The sequence below is a fragment of the Pleuronectes platessa genome, chromosome 5 (genome assembly GCF_947347685.1).
Source record: "Pleuronectes platessa chromosome 5, fPlePla1.1, whole genome shotgun sequence".
Taxonomy (NCBI): domain Eukaryota; kingdom Metazoa; phylum Chordata; class Actinopteri; order Pleuronectiformes; family Pleuronectidae; genus Pleuronectes; species Pleuronectes platessa.
Window position 1 is genome coordinate 22,590,347 of NC_070630.1, and position 12,925 is coordinate 22,603,271.

Sequence of the window (12,925 nt, forward strand, 5' to 3'; positions counted from 1 at the left end):
GCAGACATGACAGAGCCGAGTTTCAGACTTGAAGGCAGACACACACACAAACACACACACACACACACACACACACACACCCTGATGGTCTCTAACTTTGATTTCCTCTATCTCTCCCTCACACATACACACTCACACACAGATTTAGGAAACCCCCCTGGGTGAGCAGTTCCTCTCGCTAGCTGCATCCAGCTCTCTTCCTCTTCCTGTAATTATCTTGTGTATTTTTTAGCCTAAAGCTTTTTTTTATTTTAACAAGCATTTGCACTTTGAATAGAAAAATGAAATCCTGAGGTCAGACGTATAGGGAGAGAATTCAGTGTCGGATACTGGTCACCATTTGAACAAATGTAAAACAACTGCTCCATGTGTGCATTTATCACATGACACAAGCAGACACGTCTGGATTTTCAACACATTCACGTGGGAACAACAATTTACTGAAACATGCAACAGCCCTTGAGATTGGAGAAGCTGGAACCAGACAATGTTTGACTGAAACCTTAATACTTTATTTTGCTATATCTAGATGTTGCTAATAAAAAAGGTCTGTCAATCATGACTGTTATAACAGACAAGTACACAACATAAAACCTGGTCTTGAGTCCACACACACACACACACACACACACATCAGATCCTCTCAGAGCAGTGGTCTTTCCCTCCGTGATAAATGTCAGCCTCCCTCCTCCTGAACAGATATCGATGGTTATTTGGGCTTATTTTTCGAATCTGTTGCTCACCTCAGAGCCGAGATGGAATCCATTTCTGCCTGGTTGGCAGTGAGGGTGACTGTAGGACAAGGTAATTTGGCTGCCTGGCACCCTCTAGTATCTCTCTGTCTGAGCTGCTGAGCTATCTCAGCCCCTATTTCCAAAGTTTACCTCAAACAAACAAGTGCATGCACACACAAAAACCCCTCAGCGCCTTCCTCCGAGACGTTCAAACTGGCAAAGCTGAAATGAAATAAAGTCCGGACGCCCTGAGCGGTTGTTACGTTTCATCTGGCTTTTGCAAACAATCTCCCGAGGAAGTAAAAAATAAATAAAGACAAGTAATACAAACTTTTTATTTTTCTTGGTTCTTTCAGTGATCTGAGATATACAATATATATATATATATCAAAGATTGACCCATTAAAAGAGTGTCCTGCAATACTTTTCCCACTAAATTCAAAAAGAGAAATCCAGGACAAACAGTTGAAGAATTGCAGAGTCAATATTTTGAGTTGTTTCCAAACAAGGAGCAGTCATGAGAGGACGACATGGATCCATAGATGAATCTATCCACCTGAAACAATTTCGTATGTATTTATTTTATTTCAGTTCAAGGATTCAAACCATTTTAACCATAAACATATGATTCACTTTGGTCTCAGTGGACATATACTGTATCATCAGTGTGACAAGGAATGGAAGTACGATTTGCCACAGTGTGCAGTGATGATGAGGAATAATCACTTTTTTGCTCTTATACATGAAAAGCTGGACTCATTGCAGTCAGAGGTTGTGCTGCTACAGCCTCACTTGATGTGGTGTGACCAGACTGAGGTATAACTAAACTTAACAACTTTAACAATTGAACAAACATCAGCATGATTAAAACTACATAAAGTGACAGACACCATCTTTGAGATAAAGCATTTGATGTACACTTTTTAGTTCCGTTCATGTCCCATCTACTAACATGGAGGAGGCAGGATTCATGAGCTGTACTACAGCTGGCCACCAGGTGATGATCCAGACACTTTGGCTTCACTTTTGGGGAGCGGTTAGGTGATCTTTTTTTAACACAGCTTATAGAGGCTAATGTTAACATACTTTCCATTGATAAAAATTGCAGTACAAATGAGATTACTCTTCTTGTACCAATGGTATGTTAACTTTAAGTGTGTTCCATTATCCTATAAATGCCACTTGTAACTACAGGTCAGCAAAAGTTACATGTTCACTATAAATACTGCCAATACATCAGTTAAAGGTCAAAGCTGCAGAGTGGAGCAGGTAGTACAATTCATTTAAGCACTTCAGCATTCAGGCTGGTCGAACACTGTGGTCGCTGATTAATAAAAACGTATCTAAAAGTTAAAGAGCACCTAATACACATAAAAACAATCTTTATTAAATATTGTGGATAATCAGTCATAACTGGTGCTGTAAACATGTCTTACGATATTTTTGGGGAAGCATCACAATATACAGTTTGGCAGCGGAAGGACAAAAGTGCATGTGGAAAAGAGAGGAATGTCTTCCTGAGATCTGACATAACCTTTTTCTTGAAATAACGGATCTTCCTTATGAGCTCTGTCCTCACAGTCGCTCAATTGGTTCCTTTGTCTGAAGCTACTTGAATGGAAAGGCAGATTTCCTGCAAATGACTGTTCCAAGGTGTAAAGCAGTCCAACTTGCCTGTCTGTTTAACTAGTGAGGCACTTTTTGATGTGAGGGCATATGGAATGATCATTTAGAGGAATTTGAGCCCAACACACCAAATGAACATTTCAAGGAAGGAACCAGGGGAGTCGTAGGAGACCTTGAACTCAACTTAGAATATATCAGGAATTGGACAGGTCCCTCTATTACAGGGAGGAATGAAGAAATAGTTTATAAAGTGACAGGGGTGGATCGGCAATATGAATGAGTGGAGATTTTCCACTGTATGCTGGTGGATACATGGACAAACCTGTCAGAATAATACGCCTGGAACAAATATGTTAAAAGCATCATCATGTGCTGTTTGCTGGTTCAGACTGATCGGCTGGCTCCACTGGGAACATCCACCTGAGAAGGCACGACACGGCTGGACTTAAATAAAAGTTTAAGATCCCTACAGGCAAGTTGAGAACAGAAATAAAATCTAGAAAAAGGTTACCCCATCAAATGGCCAACATGTACCGTTTAATATTCAATCTTCAATTCTAAAATTCAAAAAATCGACTGCACCTCTAAAAAACTAAAAATCGACATAACTCTGTATTGTGCGAGTCAGTGCAGGGAGTGTGTGATTGTCAAATCATATATGTCACCGGTCTGTTTCCCCGGTCTGCTGTGGTGTGGTGAGATCAGTGTCGTCACAGTGCTGAGGTCTGTGGTGACACTGTGTAAAAATAAGTCCAAACACCCTGATTAAAAACCTTCAGCAGCAGATGGACACACAATTCACTCTATCAGAGATCAGTGGTGATGACAGGGGTGACTCCGTGGATGAGCAGCGTGGGGCCCAGGTCCTGAGTCAGCAGCTCCAGCTGGCTCAAGTAAGCAGCGTAGCGTCGGGTGTCAGCTGGAGGACGGGGCAAGTACAGGAAGCGCACAGCGGGAGGTGGCCGGGCCTGGTCCAGGATCAGCTTATTGACAGCTGACAGGTAGTCGTCCGACAGGCGCGTGGTGTTGCTTGGGAAGCTGTTAACGTAATCGTCAGCATCTTCTTCCTCAGCTGTTGTCTGCTTCTGCTCCTCATTGGTGGTATCAGGGGATTGCGACTGCGGCTTCTTCCCCAACGTGCCTTGACGCTGCCAGTGTAGCGCCACCTGTTGGTCCCATGGCACAGGATAGATCCGAGCTTTAATTCTCAAATCTTTCAGCAGCTGACCGAGCTTCTCCTCGGCGCCTCTCACGCTTCGTCCCTCCTCCACACACAGGAAGAGACGGAGCGTGGCCTTTCTCCAGGCTCTTACCATATTTAGGATACAAGCAAGTTGTAGCAGGAAAAGAGAGCAGGTATCAACGTAGCTGCTGCTGTCTGGTTGCAGGAGGTTTGCCGGCCAGACGTCAACGTACACAGCACCCTTCAATGGGGAGGAGGGTGGTGAGAGGACGTGAGTACGGTCAAAGGTGTCGAAGTATCGAGCCAGCACCACGTTCTTAAGCATCTTCATGGCATCGGCAATGATCGCGACGTACTCCTGGGGCCCCAGAACCTTCCCATCACCCGATTCTCCATAATCCTTCCTGTCGCTGGACACCCGCAGAAAGTCAAAGTGGAAGAGGGCAGGTTGTTGCTCCAGCTCCTGAGAAGGTGCCGAGGGATCTGTGGCCTGACTCGTGGACAGGGTGGGATCAACAAGTCTGTCCTGTGGAAGACAGTTGTCATAGAAACCGAGGACGAGGGTGTTCGGGCGCATTCCACCTGGAGAGAGTTAAACCAGATAAGGCAAAGAATGAGACAGGACCCTTTGTTACAATCAAACGCAAACGATCTCTTAATTATGATCGTTGTTGTGAAGTGAAAGCCAGCAGAGGTTCAGTGCTTCGATCTGATGAAGTCAAAGTGAGACAGATGTGAAGAAGCCGAGTGCTAGAGTGGGAACTGGGAGGGAAGCCAGACAGATAAAAAGGGCTAAGAAAATAAGAGTGGTTAAAGTTAGACCTGAGAGACAACTCAGCAGAGCAGGTCGACAGCAAACAACAAGTAAGAACTCAAAACTCTTTAGTTTGCGGTGTGTGTGTTACCAGAGTTAAAAACATGTCGAAATTAAGGATTTTGTAACGTTAGAATTGCTGCCTGAAATCTCACTCAAAATGAAAAACCAGATTTGGTTTCTGTGTAATTGTTGCAGACAGAAGATTCAATGACAGTTAATAATGAAGCGCTGAAAGGAGTCAAAGTGTGAGCCTAAGCACCGACTGAAGAAGTGTCAATTTACAGGTAAGCGCTGAAAGAAACTGAAGTGGCAATCGAAAAACATAATTGCTGAAAGATTTTTAACTTGCAGTCAAAATGAAGGGACTGACTAGAGTTACACTTTGAGTTTTGTCGAGATTCTGTCGGGACTGAAGGAACATTAGGGGGATGTTTCAAACTTAATTTGTGGAAAAAGGAAAAAATTCTATGAAAGTGCTAAAAGAGGAAAAGTTTAAGTGTTTACACCAAAAGAGAAAAGTTAATTGGGCAGTTGAAAGAGATGAAATAAAATCATTGTCAGTTTGAAAATATTAAAATCCATCCCACAGGTATACACACTGAACAAATGGGACAAGAGAACTATAAGGGTGTGTTTAGTGTTGAGTAAAGATAAGAAAATCATTTTCAAAAAGTACCTTACCATAAAGAACAACACCTGGCTAAAAACCCACTGCAAATTTAAAGTTTAAAGCTACTGTGTACCATTATACAAGTTTTCACTTTCATGCCCTCAGGTGCTCATATCTTTTGTATTTTTTCAAACAAAAATGTATATATAAATGTGTACATAATAATCAATTAAAATACATTGCATTGTTAAAAGTTATAAACATGCTTAATATTGTAACATTAGCAGTTTCAAAGCCCAGCACAAAGCAGCTTTCACCTACTCACCTAGCAGCTGTAATTTAAATATCTTCATTGAGGGATATTCAGAAAATAATGTTCACACTGACCTAGTCCAGAGATGAAGAGCAAATGTTGGACTCCATGACGAACAGAATCGGCCAAGGTCAGGTTGACAAAGGCTTTAATGCTCAGATGATCCACCAGGGACAACCAGGAGTCGTACTGGCACTGCAGAGGGTCGGATGGCAAATTGTCTGGTAGGGTGGAGGCAAACAAACGGTATGAGGTGAGAAATATGGAAGAGACTTGACTTGAGCGTGTTTAAACTCAGAGAAGATGAAGTATTGCGAGGGGCCGAGAACATGAGGCATACACGTGAAAAGGAGACAGCAGAGAAGTCAGTGTGACAGTCTGAATCAGAGGCAGAGCCTGAGAGAGATACCAGACTCGATGCTGAGACTTCGGAGCAAAGACAGAAAGAGATGAAAGACAAATGACAGCGTAAACACAAAGTGAGACAGAGAGAAAGAGAGTGCGATGCAGAGGCCAAATCTGCAGCGTCTCAGACAGCTCCTGTGGTGGTTCCAGCTGTGTCAGGGCCCGTCCAGACTCCTGACACGGCTGTTCCCAAGTGGTCTTTGTTTTCAGCTTGAAGGAAAAGCAGCAGCTTGACAAGTGACATGATAAATGGATGGACTGAAAGTACAGTAAGAAGGCAATGTGAAAGTAACCAGGAGTCCTCAATGACAAACTCCTCTTCATTATAATTATGGGAATGAATGACTGTATCTCCAAACCCAAGTAGCTCATCAAATGAGAGGAGGGCTCTTCAGTGGCTAATGAACGTATCAGTTCTCCACAGTGGAAACACTCAGGATGTGGATTCTGAGGACTCCATTCAGGGCCAGTACCAGTCTCATCGACACATAAAGGCCTCCGAACGAGACAAAGAAAACAATCAATGATTCCGCTCCTTTAAACTATCTGAGTGTGTGCCTCGGCAGAAAAGAAAGGCCCCAGAGCACTGAGCGCATGATTACCTCCCTCGACACAAACAGCAGTAGATGAGCCGATGTCATGGAGAAAGGTATAGCGCACTATAATGATGCACTGGCTCACTGGGAAGATTTGTACATTCAAACATTTGGAAAATGTCCCCGGTACGTTTGGCTTGTAATTAAGAGTCGCTTTCTGACACTGAGCGGATGTAGATAGGACATGATGTGGGACTAAACTTTCCTATGCTGCTGATAATGTAAAGTTGTCGATTCTAAGAACTCCAGACACAAGTGTTTACAGGGCTGAATCATCACTATGTAATAATTGTCCTTCAATCATTTCAATAGGGTATAAAGTTAATGTAATATTTAAGAGTATAGCCGAAGCTGAGACTTTCACAATAGAGGACTTTGAAAGTCAATGGATTGCTGCACAGTTCACACTTAACGATCAGATGCGGTCGTTGACTGACTTGCGTAAGTGGGTCACACGCTACACAACCTTTCACCAGGAGAAACCACCCAATGGTCCCCATATTTAATCACAGTAACACACACGAAAACAGACACACGGTGAATCCCACTGTGGCACTGTGATTGGCTGGAGATGTTGCAGAATCTGTGACTCATCGGGGTATATCAGCAAGCCTTTCTAATCGCGTCTTTGAAGCGTTCACACAGCGAATATGGATTAAGCGCAGATCTGCATCTTTTCTCTGCTACTCGCAAAAGACGTCTGCATCTGGCAAATTAGCGTGTAAATCATGTCCAGTGAACTTGGCTTTAACAGTTGGTCCATATGTAGTGTGTAGGATGGATGTTATTGTCCTTACTGAGGTCTCCTAGCTGGACGTGTCCAAGCACGTAAAGGCCACTCTTCTTGATATCGTTGATGAAGGTGATGAGGCCCACGCTGCTGCGAGGGTTAGAAACCATCAGCAGGACCTGAGGCCTCCAAAACTTGACGTGGTCCTTCCTCACATCCAGCATCAGCAGATACTTACGCACCTACATGTGAGAAGAGAGATGGTTAAAGAAGGGTTGTTATTAGGAGATGTGTCAATGTTTGACCGAATTTTTTGACTCATCATTTAACTCTGTGATCCGGAGCAGCTGACTTAAGTGCAATGTCCGAGTGCAATGTCCTGGGGGTCTGCAGTTGTCTGACACATGGTGATATGTGACTCTTAAAGCAGAACAAGATATTCCCTCTAGGAGCAAGATCGCTACAAGGTTTGAATTAAGTGAGCAGAAACGGCCATTTAGAGAGTTAAGCTGTATTTTCTAAATCTACAACCCACAGATGATCAGTAATAAATTAACTTTACCGAAAGCATTGACTGTTAAATCTTCCTTGCAGGTAAACCAGGTAGGATGAATGCAAATGTTCTAACTTCACTCTGCACCACAGCCTGCACTTAAAAAACTTGGCAACATCCAGCACACAAACGTCCAGCACACAAACAAGTGAAAATGTGACAGTATATTTGTTGGTATGTTTTTATAACTCTGAATTAGATCCAGAGCATTAACACAGGCCAAGAGAACAGCCCATACCAAACCTGCCGGTTTGGTATGGGCATTGCACTAGTTTAATAAATGTGTTGTAAACCTGGAGAGTGTTCAGGGGCTTTCACATTCTGCTTAATGGACCTCCATTTTGAAAATGAACAAAACCAAAATGTACAGAAGTGTTTGTTCATTGGGTCTGAGTGGGGGGTCAGTGTCAGGAGCAGTAAGATCATGGAGTCTCGGCTTGGCCGCAGTATAACACACACAAACACAGACACACAGATACACAGACACACACACAAACACAGACACACAGACACAGACACAGACAAACACACACATACACAGACACACACACACAGACATGCACACACACACGGTTGGTATCGACCTCCTCATCTGACTCGTACCAGGAATAAACACAATCCACAAAATGTAGAATAATTCCCTTTACATACACATCAAATTGTGCTCTTTGTGTGTGTGTATACATACCCATCTAATATGTATGCATGTGCTGTAACATTTTAAGTGCAGGGACCAAACGCGGAAAAAACATTTCATCTTTAATCAGCATCCCATTAGGATATGAGATTGTTGCAGAGACAAGAAACCAAGAGTTTTGTGTTTTAGGGCATGCAAAATGAGCATGTGTGTTTCCATGAATACATATGTATCATTCAAAGGGTTATTAGCAGGAAAAATGTACCCATCTGTGATTGCTAATGAGCAAACACTTATACTGTAACTAGCAGTGTGTATCAGTTTGTGTTACAATGCACACTAAAACACAGCCATCATTAGGATTCCCACAGTGCGCTAACTAGGTGGCATCAAGGTACCATTATGGAAATGTAACCAAGTGGAACCAAACATTAGATCTGAAACCCAGGTCTACTGGGAGTGATTATCACTCATTTGATTCTTTTATTGTAATTTATGACCATCAACTCAGTGACGACAGGTCTGCCATGTTAAAGCCACCGACTGCGCTGTCAAATTCGTCGGTTTGAGAGAAGCAAGGTGACTTCAAAGTGTAATTTGGTGCTTTTCAAGGCGTTTGCCCTCTCAAAATGGAGTGAGGAACAGTATCTTGGCCCAACAAGAAGGGGGACGAGGAAACTCCCCCTTCTTGTTGGGCCAAGAAACTGTCATTAGAAGAGAATAACTTGAGAATGATACTTGAAAACAGGTTTCAGACGTGTTGCTGGATTTTAGGGAATAGATTATAGTGGGACAAACAAAATAACGAGTCTCTTAAATTTTGAAGCTCAAATGGATTTAGCCTGAAACAAACTAAAAGTGGTCAAGCAGATAATAATCATCTAACCATCATCTAAAAATAAAAGTTTACCTCAAGGTTTATCAACACTATCAGAAACTGAAGACATTAACATATATTAACATTATACCATAGCCATTTTCATGCGCCTGTCCAGAAATACTTGTAAAAACTAAAACAACAAGTCCCAAAGGGAAATCCAAACTGCCCCTACTCATCTGGTCATCTGTCTCTCTTTATCTCTCCATTTCCCAGTCTTCTCATCCATCAGGCTCTCATCATTTCTCTGTCGTTTCAGTCTCATCCATCACTTTGTTTTCTCGATCACTCATCCGTTCTCCCTGCTTATATTCTGTCGCTGTCTTTTTACCTCCCATGATACCATCAGCGAGCCTTGCCACAGTTTGTCTTTTTCTCCGTTTTCTTTCTCTACTTAACACTGTTGTCAGACGCCTGTTATCTCCCGATGTGTGTTTTTTTGTAAGCTGTTGTGTTTACCATCCCTGCTTCAATGTCACCCAGTTGGCACCCTGCCACGCTGGCTACTGCTGGAAGGTGCAGAAATGGAAGATGAGTGGATGTACAGGGTATGCACATGCACACACAGCCATTAGGCCCATTTGTGGCTTTTAGTGGGACTGGGCTCTTGTCCAGGGGTGGGTTTGGAAATGTTTGGGGGCTGGGGCTTGGTTTTTAATTATTATAATTTAAGAGTGTGTTAAGATTCATTTTTAAAGCAACAAACTATACCTTATTAATGTCTATGATAAATAAAGTCTGTGTAAGATATTCTACTAATATTCCACTTGTTTCAATAAACAACTGCTACTGTCACTCCAAGTAGCCTGCAGCCACTGGTCACTGGTTTGGAATCACTTTGACTTTGCATCTCTCTGTGTTTGTTTTGCATGTCCCTGACCCTGTTCAGCAAAGAGCTGGGAAGTGAGATCCAGTCATACGTTATCACAGGAGACACATTAAGGACACAATTTAATGGAAGGTATGAACTGACGCGCTGAATGTTTTCCACTTGTGATCAGATCTCTCAGGACAAATAACAGGTCTGAATACGGCCAAGCAAACAGCCCATTCCAATCAGGCATGTTTAGAAAGGGCACTTCACTATTTAAAGTTTTTTTTGTATTATTAGACCCCACTCTTATTCTTCTAAAGGGGTTACCAGGGATGATCACTCAGATTCCAGGAGGGGGTCTTTGCCACCCTGGCCAACCCTTTGCTGCTGCTGCCTCAGAGAGAAACAGCCGAGGGAGAGAGGGGGGAGGAGATGTAGGGAACAGGCTGGGGAAAAGGAGAAGGAGGGGGTCGAGGAGGAAAAGCACAATAAGTTAAGTGGTTGTAATAATGCTCTGCCTCCTGACAAGCTTCTGGCAAACGCAGCCATCCTCAGCCAATAACCCCTGGCCACAGCCTTGGCAACTGCCTCCCTCGGCAACACGCCCACCTGGCAGCGGTGCTCCCTCTCCTTGAGAGCAACAGGCTCCGGAGACAGAGGACACGCAGAGCTGGATGATGTAAAGCTCTGAGTGCATGTGTATCTGTGTCGTAGATGGAGAGAAGTTTGCTGAGAGAAAAGATGCAGATGTGTGAGTGTGTGTCTGGTTAGTCTGATATAAACATGATAGATAGCTGCTGTAGAAAATGACAAGGCAGTGTTCTGTGTATCTGGGAAAAGAGAGGGAAAAAATGTCTGCTAAATGCAAAGCACTTGGCTTAGAGAGAGGTAGCCGAACAGTCCGTCTTTGTTTGTGTGTGTGTGTGTGTGTGTGTGTGTGTGTGTGTGTGTGTGTGTGTGTGTGTGTGTGTGTGTGTGTGTGTGTGTGTGTGTGTGTGTGTGTGTGTGTGTGTGTGTCTGTATGTGTGTGAGTGTCTGCATGTCTCTATAAACCTGATAGAGCGATTACTTGGCAGAGGTGCAGACTCTTGTAAAGCTGAGGGGATGAGATTTTAGTTGCTCTAGTAATGACAAGGCTGTTTGAGAAAGAGCGAGTGTGTGTTTGTGCTTCTACTTCCATCGTTGTGAGGACCAGTTATAGATGCTGCGGGGAAGGGACATTACGCGAAAGCGAGAAAATTTCGCCGGATCCTCACAACTTCAAAAGGTTGTTTGAGACTCGAGACTTGATTCTAAAATCCAGGTCAGAATTTGGTTTAGGTTATGATTAGGTTAAGGGGCTAGGTAATGGATTATGTCAGTGAGTGTCTTCACAAAGATAAAAGTGTGCATGTTTATGTGTGTATGTGTATGTATATATCAAACCTGGTGGAAAATGAGCGCCTGGCTGATGTAACCCCAGCTGGAGGTGGGACTGAGGTAGTGAATCAGCAGGAGCAGCAGCAGCATGAAGGCAATGCTGGCCGAGGCATAGATGGCATTGATCAGGAACATCATGACGGCACAACCCACGATGCCCAACACGCACGTATGCCAGGTGAAGTATCGAAAGGTGGGCCTGAGAAGAGAACAGGTGAGGTCAATTTAGGGTGAAAATGATTACAAACTGCAAAAAGAAAATGTAAAATGTAGAGGTAAATAAAAACAATTTTATTGTGATGCTTACAAGGCTATAAAGATGCAATATGTATTCAAACAGAAAGGCATACACAAGATTTATGTATTTTTGACAGGGAAGAAAAGATTATACAAACACAAAGCTGTGATTGACTTCAATATCAGTATGATGGGATAGATTTGTGTGTCTTTGTCTAAAAAAATGCAATCGTTTGCTACTGACTTATAAAACTTCCTTTGTTCGTGTGATTTTTGGTTTATGACAGAAAGAAGTTGGAGAACCCTTTTGTTTAAAGTACAATATCTGGTTTTGACTCACCAAGCACTTTATTGGGAACACCATACTATTACTGGGTAGTTCCTCTCTTAATCCTCAACAGCCTCAGTTCTTTGGGAGGGATTGATTCCACAAGATTCACCTGAGCTAAGCTTTTGACACCACAATGTCTTAATCAGCAATCTGAAAACAATGCTGACCTCAGTGATGTGGCTGTGATGGGGCTCGTTGGTTCAGCTACAATTTGTCCAACAGGTCCTTCTGATGCCTTTTGTGGAGCCCCACAGGGTTCTATTCTCAATCTACAATCAGCAACTGTATGTACCGATAAAGCCTTGTACCACCACCGTGTCACCCATCATGTTTATGAGGGTCTAAGTCAGGCAAACTCACAATCTTCTTTCACAGGGCATAGCTGGCCAAATTCTGACAGGGTGCTGCATTGGTGGGGTGATGGATTGTCAACAAATCCATTACGTTTTTACCAGCCCTGTCAGAGTCTCTTTTTACCTAATATAATAAACAAAATAATTTGTAAACAAACTCTGAAGACGATATGTATTAACATACCAATTTTCTGATAAGCCTCTAAAGTAAACTTCTTTAAAAGGGATTCTACAAAGGGTCTATTAACAAAAACATTGTGTTTGCTACAAGCTCCGGCCCCACATCTGTATAGGGATTTCCCGAATGTCCGTTATTTATACTGAGAAAGATGGAAACCAATGAGGATTTCATTGAAAAAGCAGCTGAAATAACATCAAGACTCTCCTAACATGCTTATCCATCCACCTGGGTTGAAAAGCCAATGAAACATACTGACCTTATTCCCACTCTAACAAGTCCATTTTTAGAAAACAATGGCAGATTTTTTTTCTTCAGTCAGATCCGGATTATACTTTATCTTCCCTTTTTCAGTCTTTGATCATGAATTTAACACATTAATTTGTATTAAGTTATTTATATAACTTTATATAATAATATATAATACAATATTATACTGCCTTTGTATATGTTAAGCATATTCTTATAGTGCCCCTGCTTAGCATGTTGTTTTAATTGGTTTAGTTATGAGA

At 42.5% G+C, this 12,925-nt stretch overlaps 1 protein-coding gene across 1 annotated transcript in view; it reads right to left on the bottom strand.

Annotated features, from left to right (window-relative positions):
- Positions 1-1,055: 1,055 nt before the first annotated feature.
- zgc:153039 (uncharacterized protein LOC767698 homolog) overlaps positions 1,056-12,925 on the bottom strand; it is a 58,458-nt gene continuing 46,588 nt past the window's right edge. Inside the window, exons 10-13 of the mRNA XM_053422455.1 lie at positions 11,321-11,513; positions 7,082-7,256; positions 5,358-5,504; positions 1,056-4,125 (exon numbers count right to left, since the gene is read on the bottom strand). Of these exons, the coding sequence (XP_053278430.1) occupies positions 3,167-4,125; positions 5,358-5,504; positions 7,082-7,256; positions 11,321-11,513 (1,474 nt within the window). The 3' untranslated portion in view covers positions 1,056-3,166. The remainder of the gene's footprint in view (positions 4,126-5,357; positions 5,505-7,081; positions 7,257-11,320; positions 11,514-12,925) is intronic.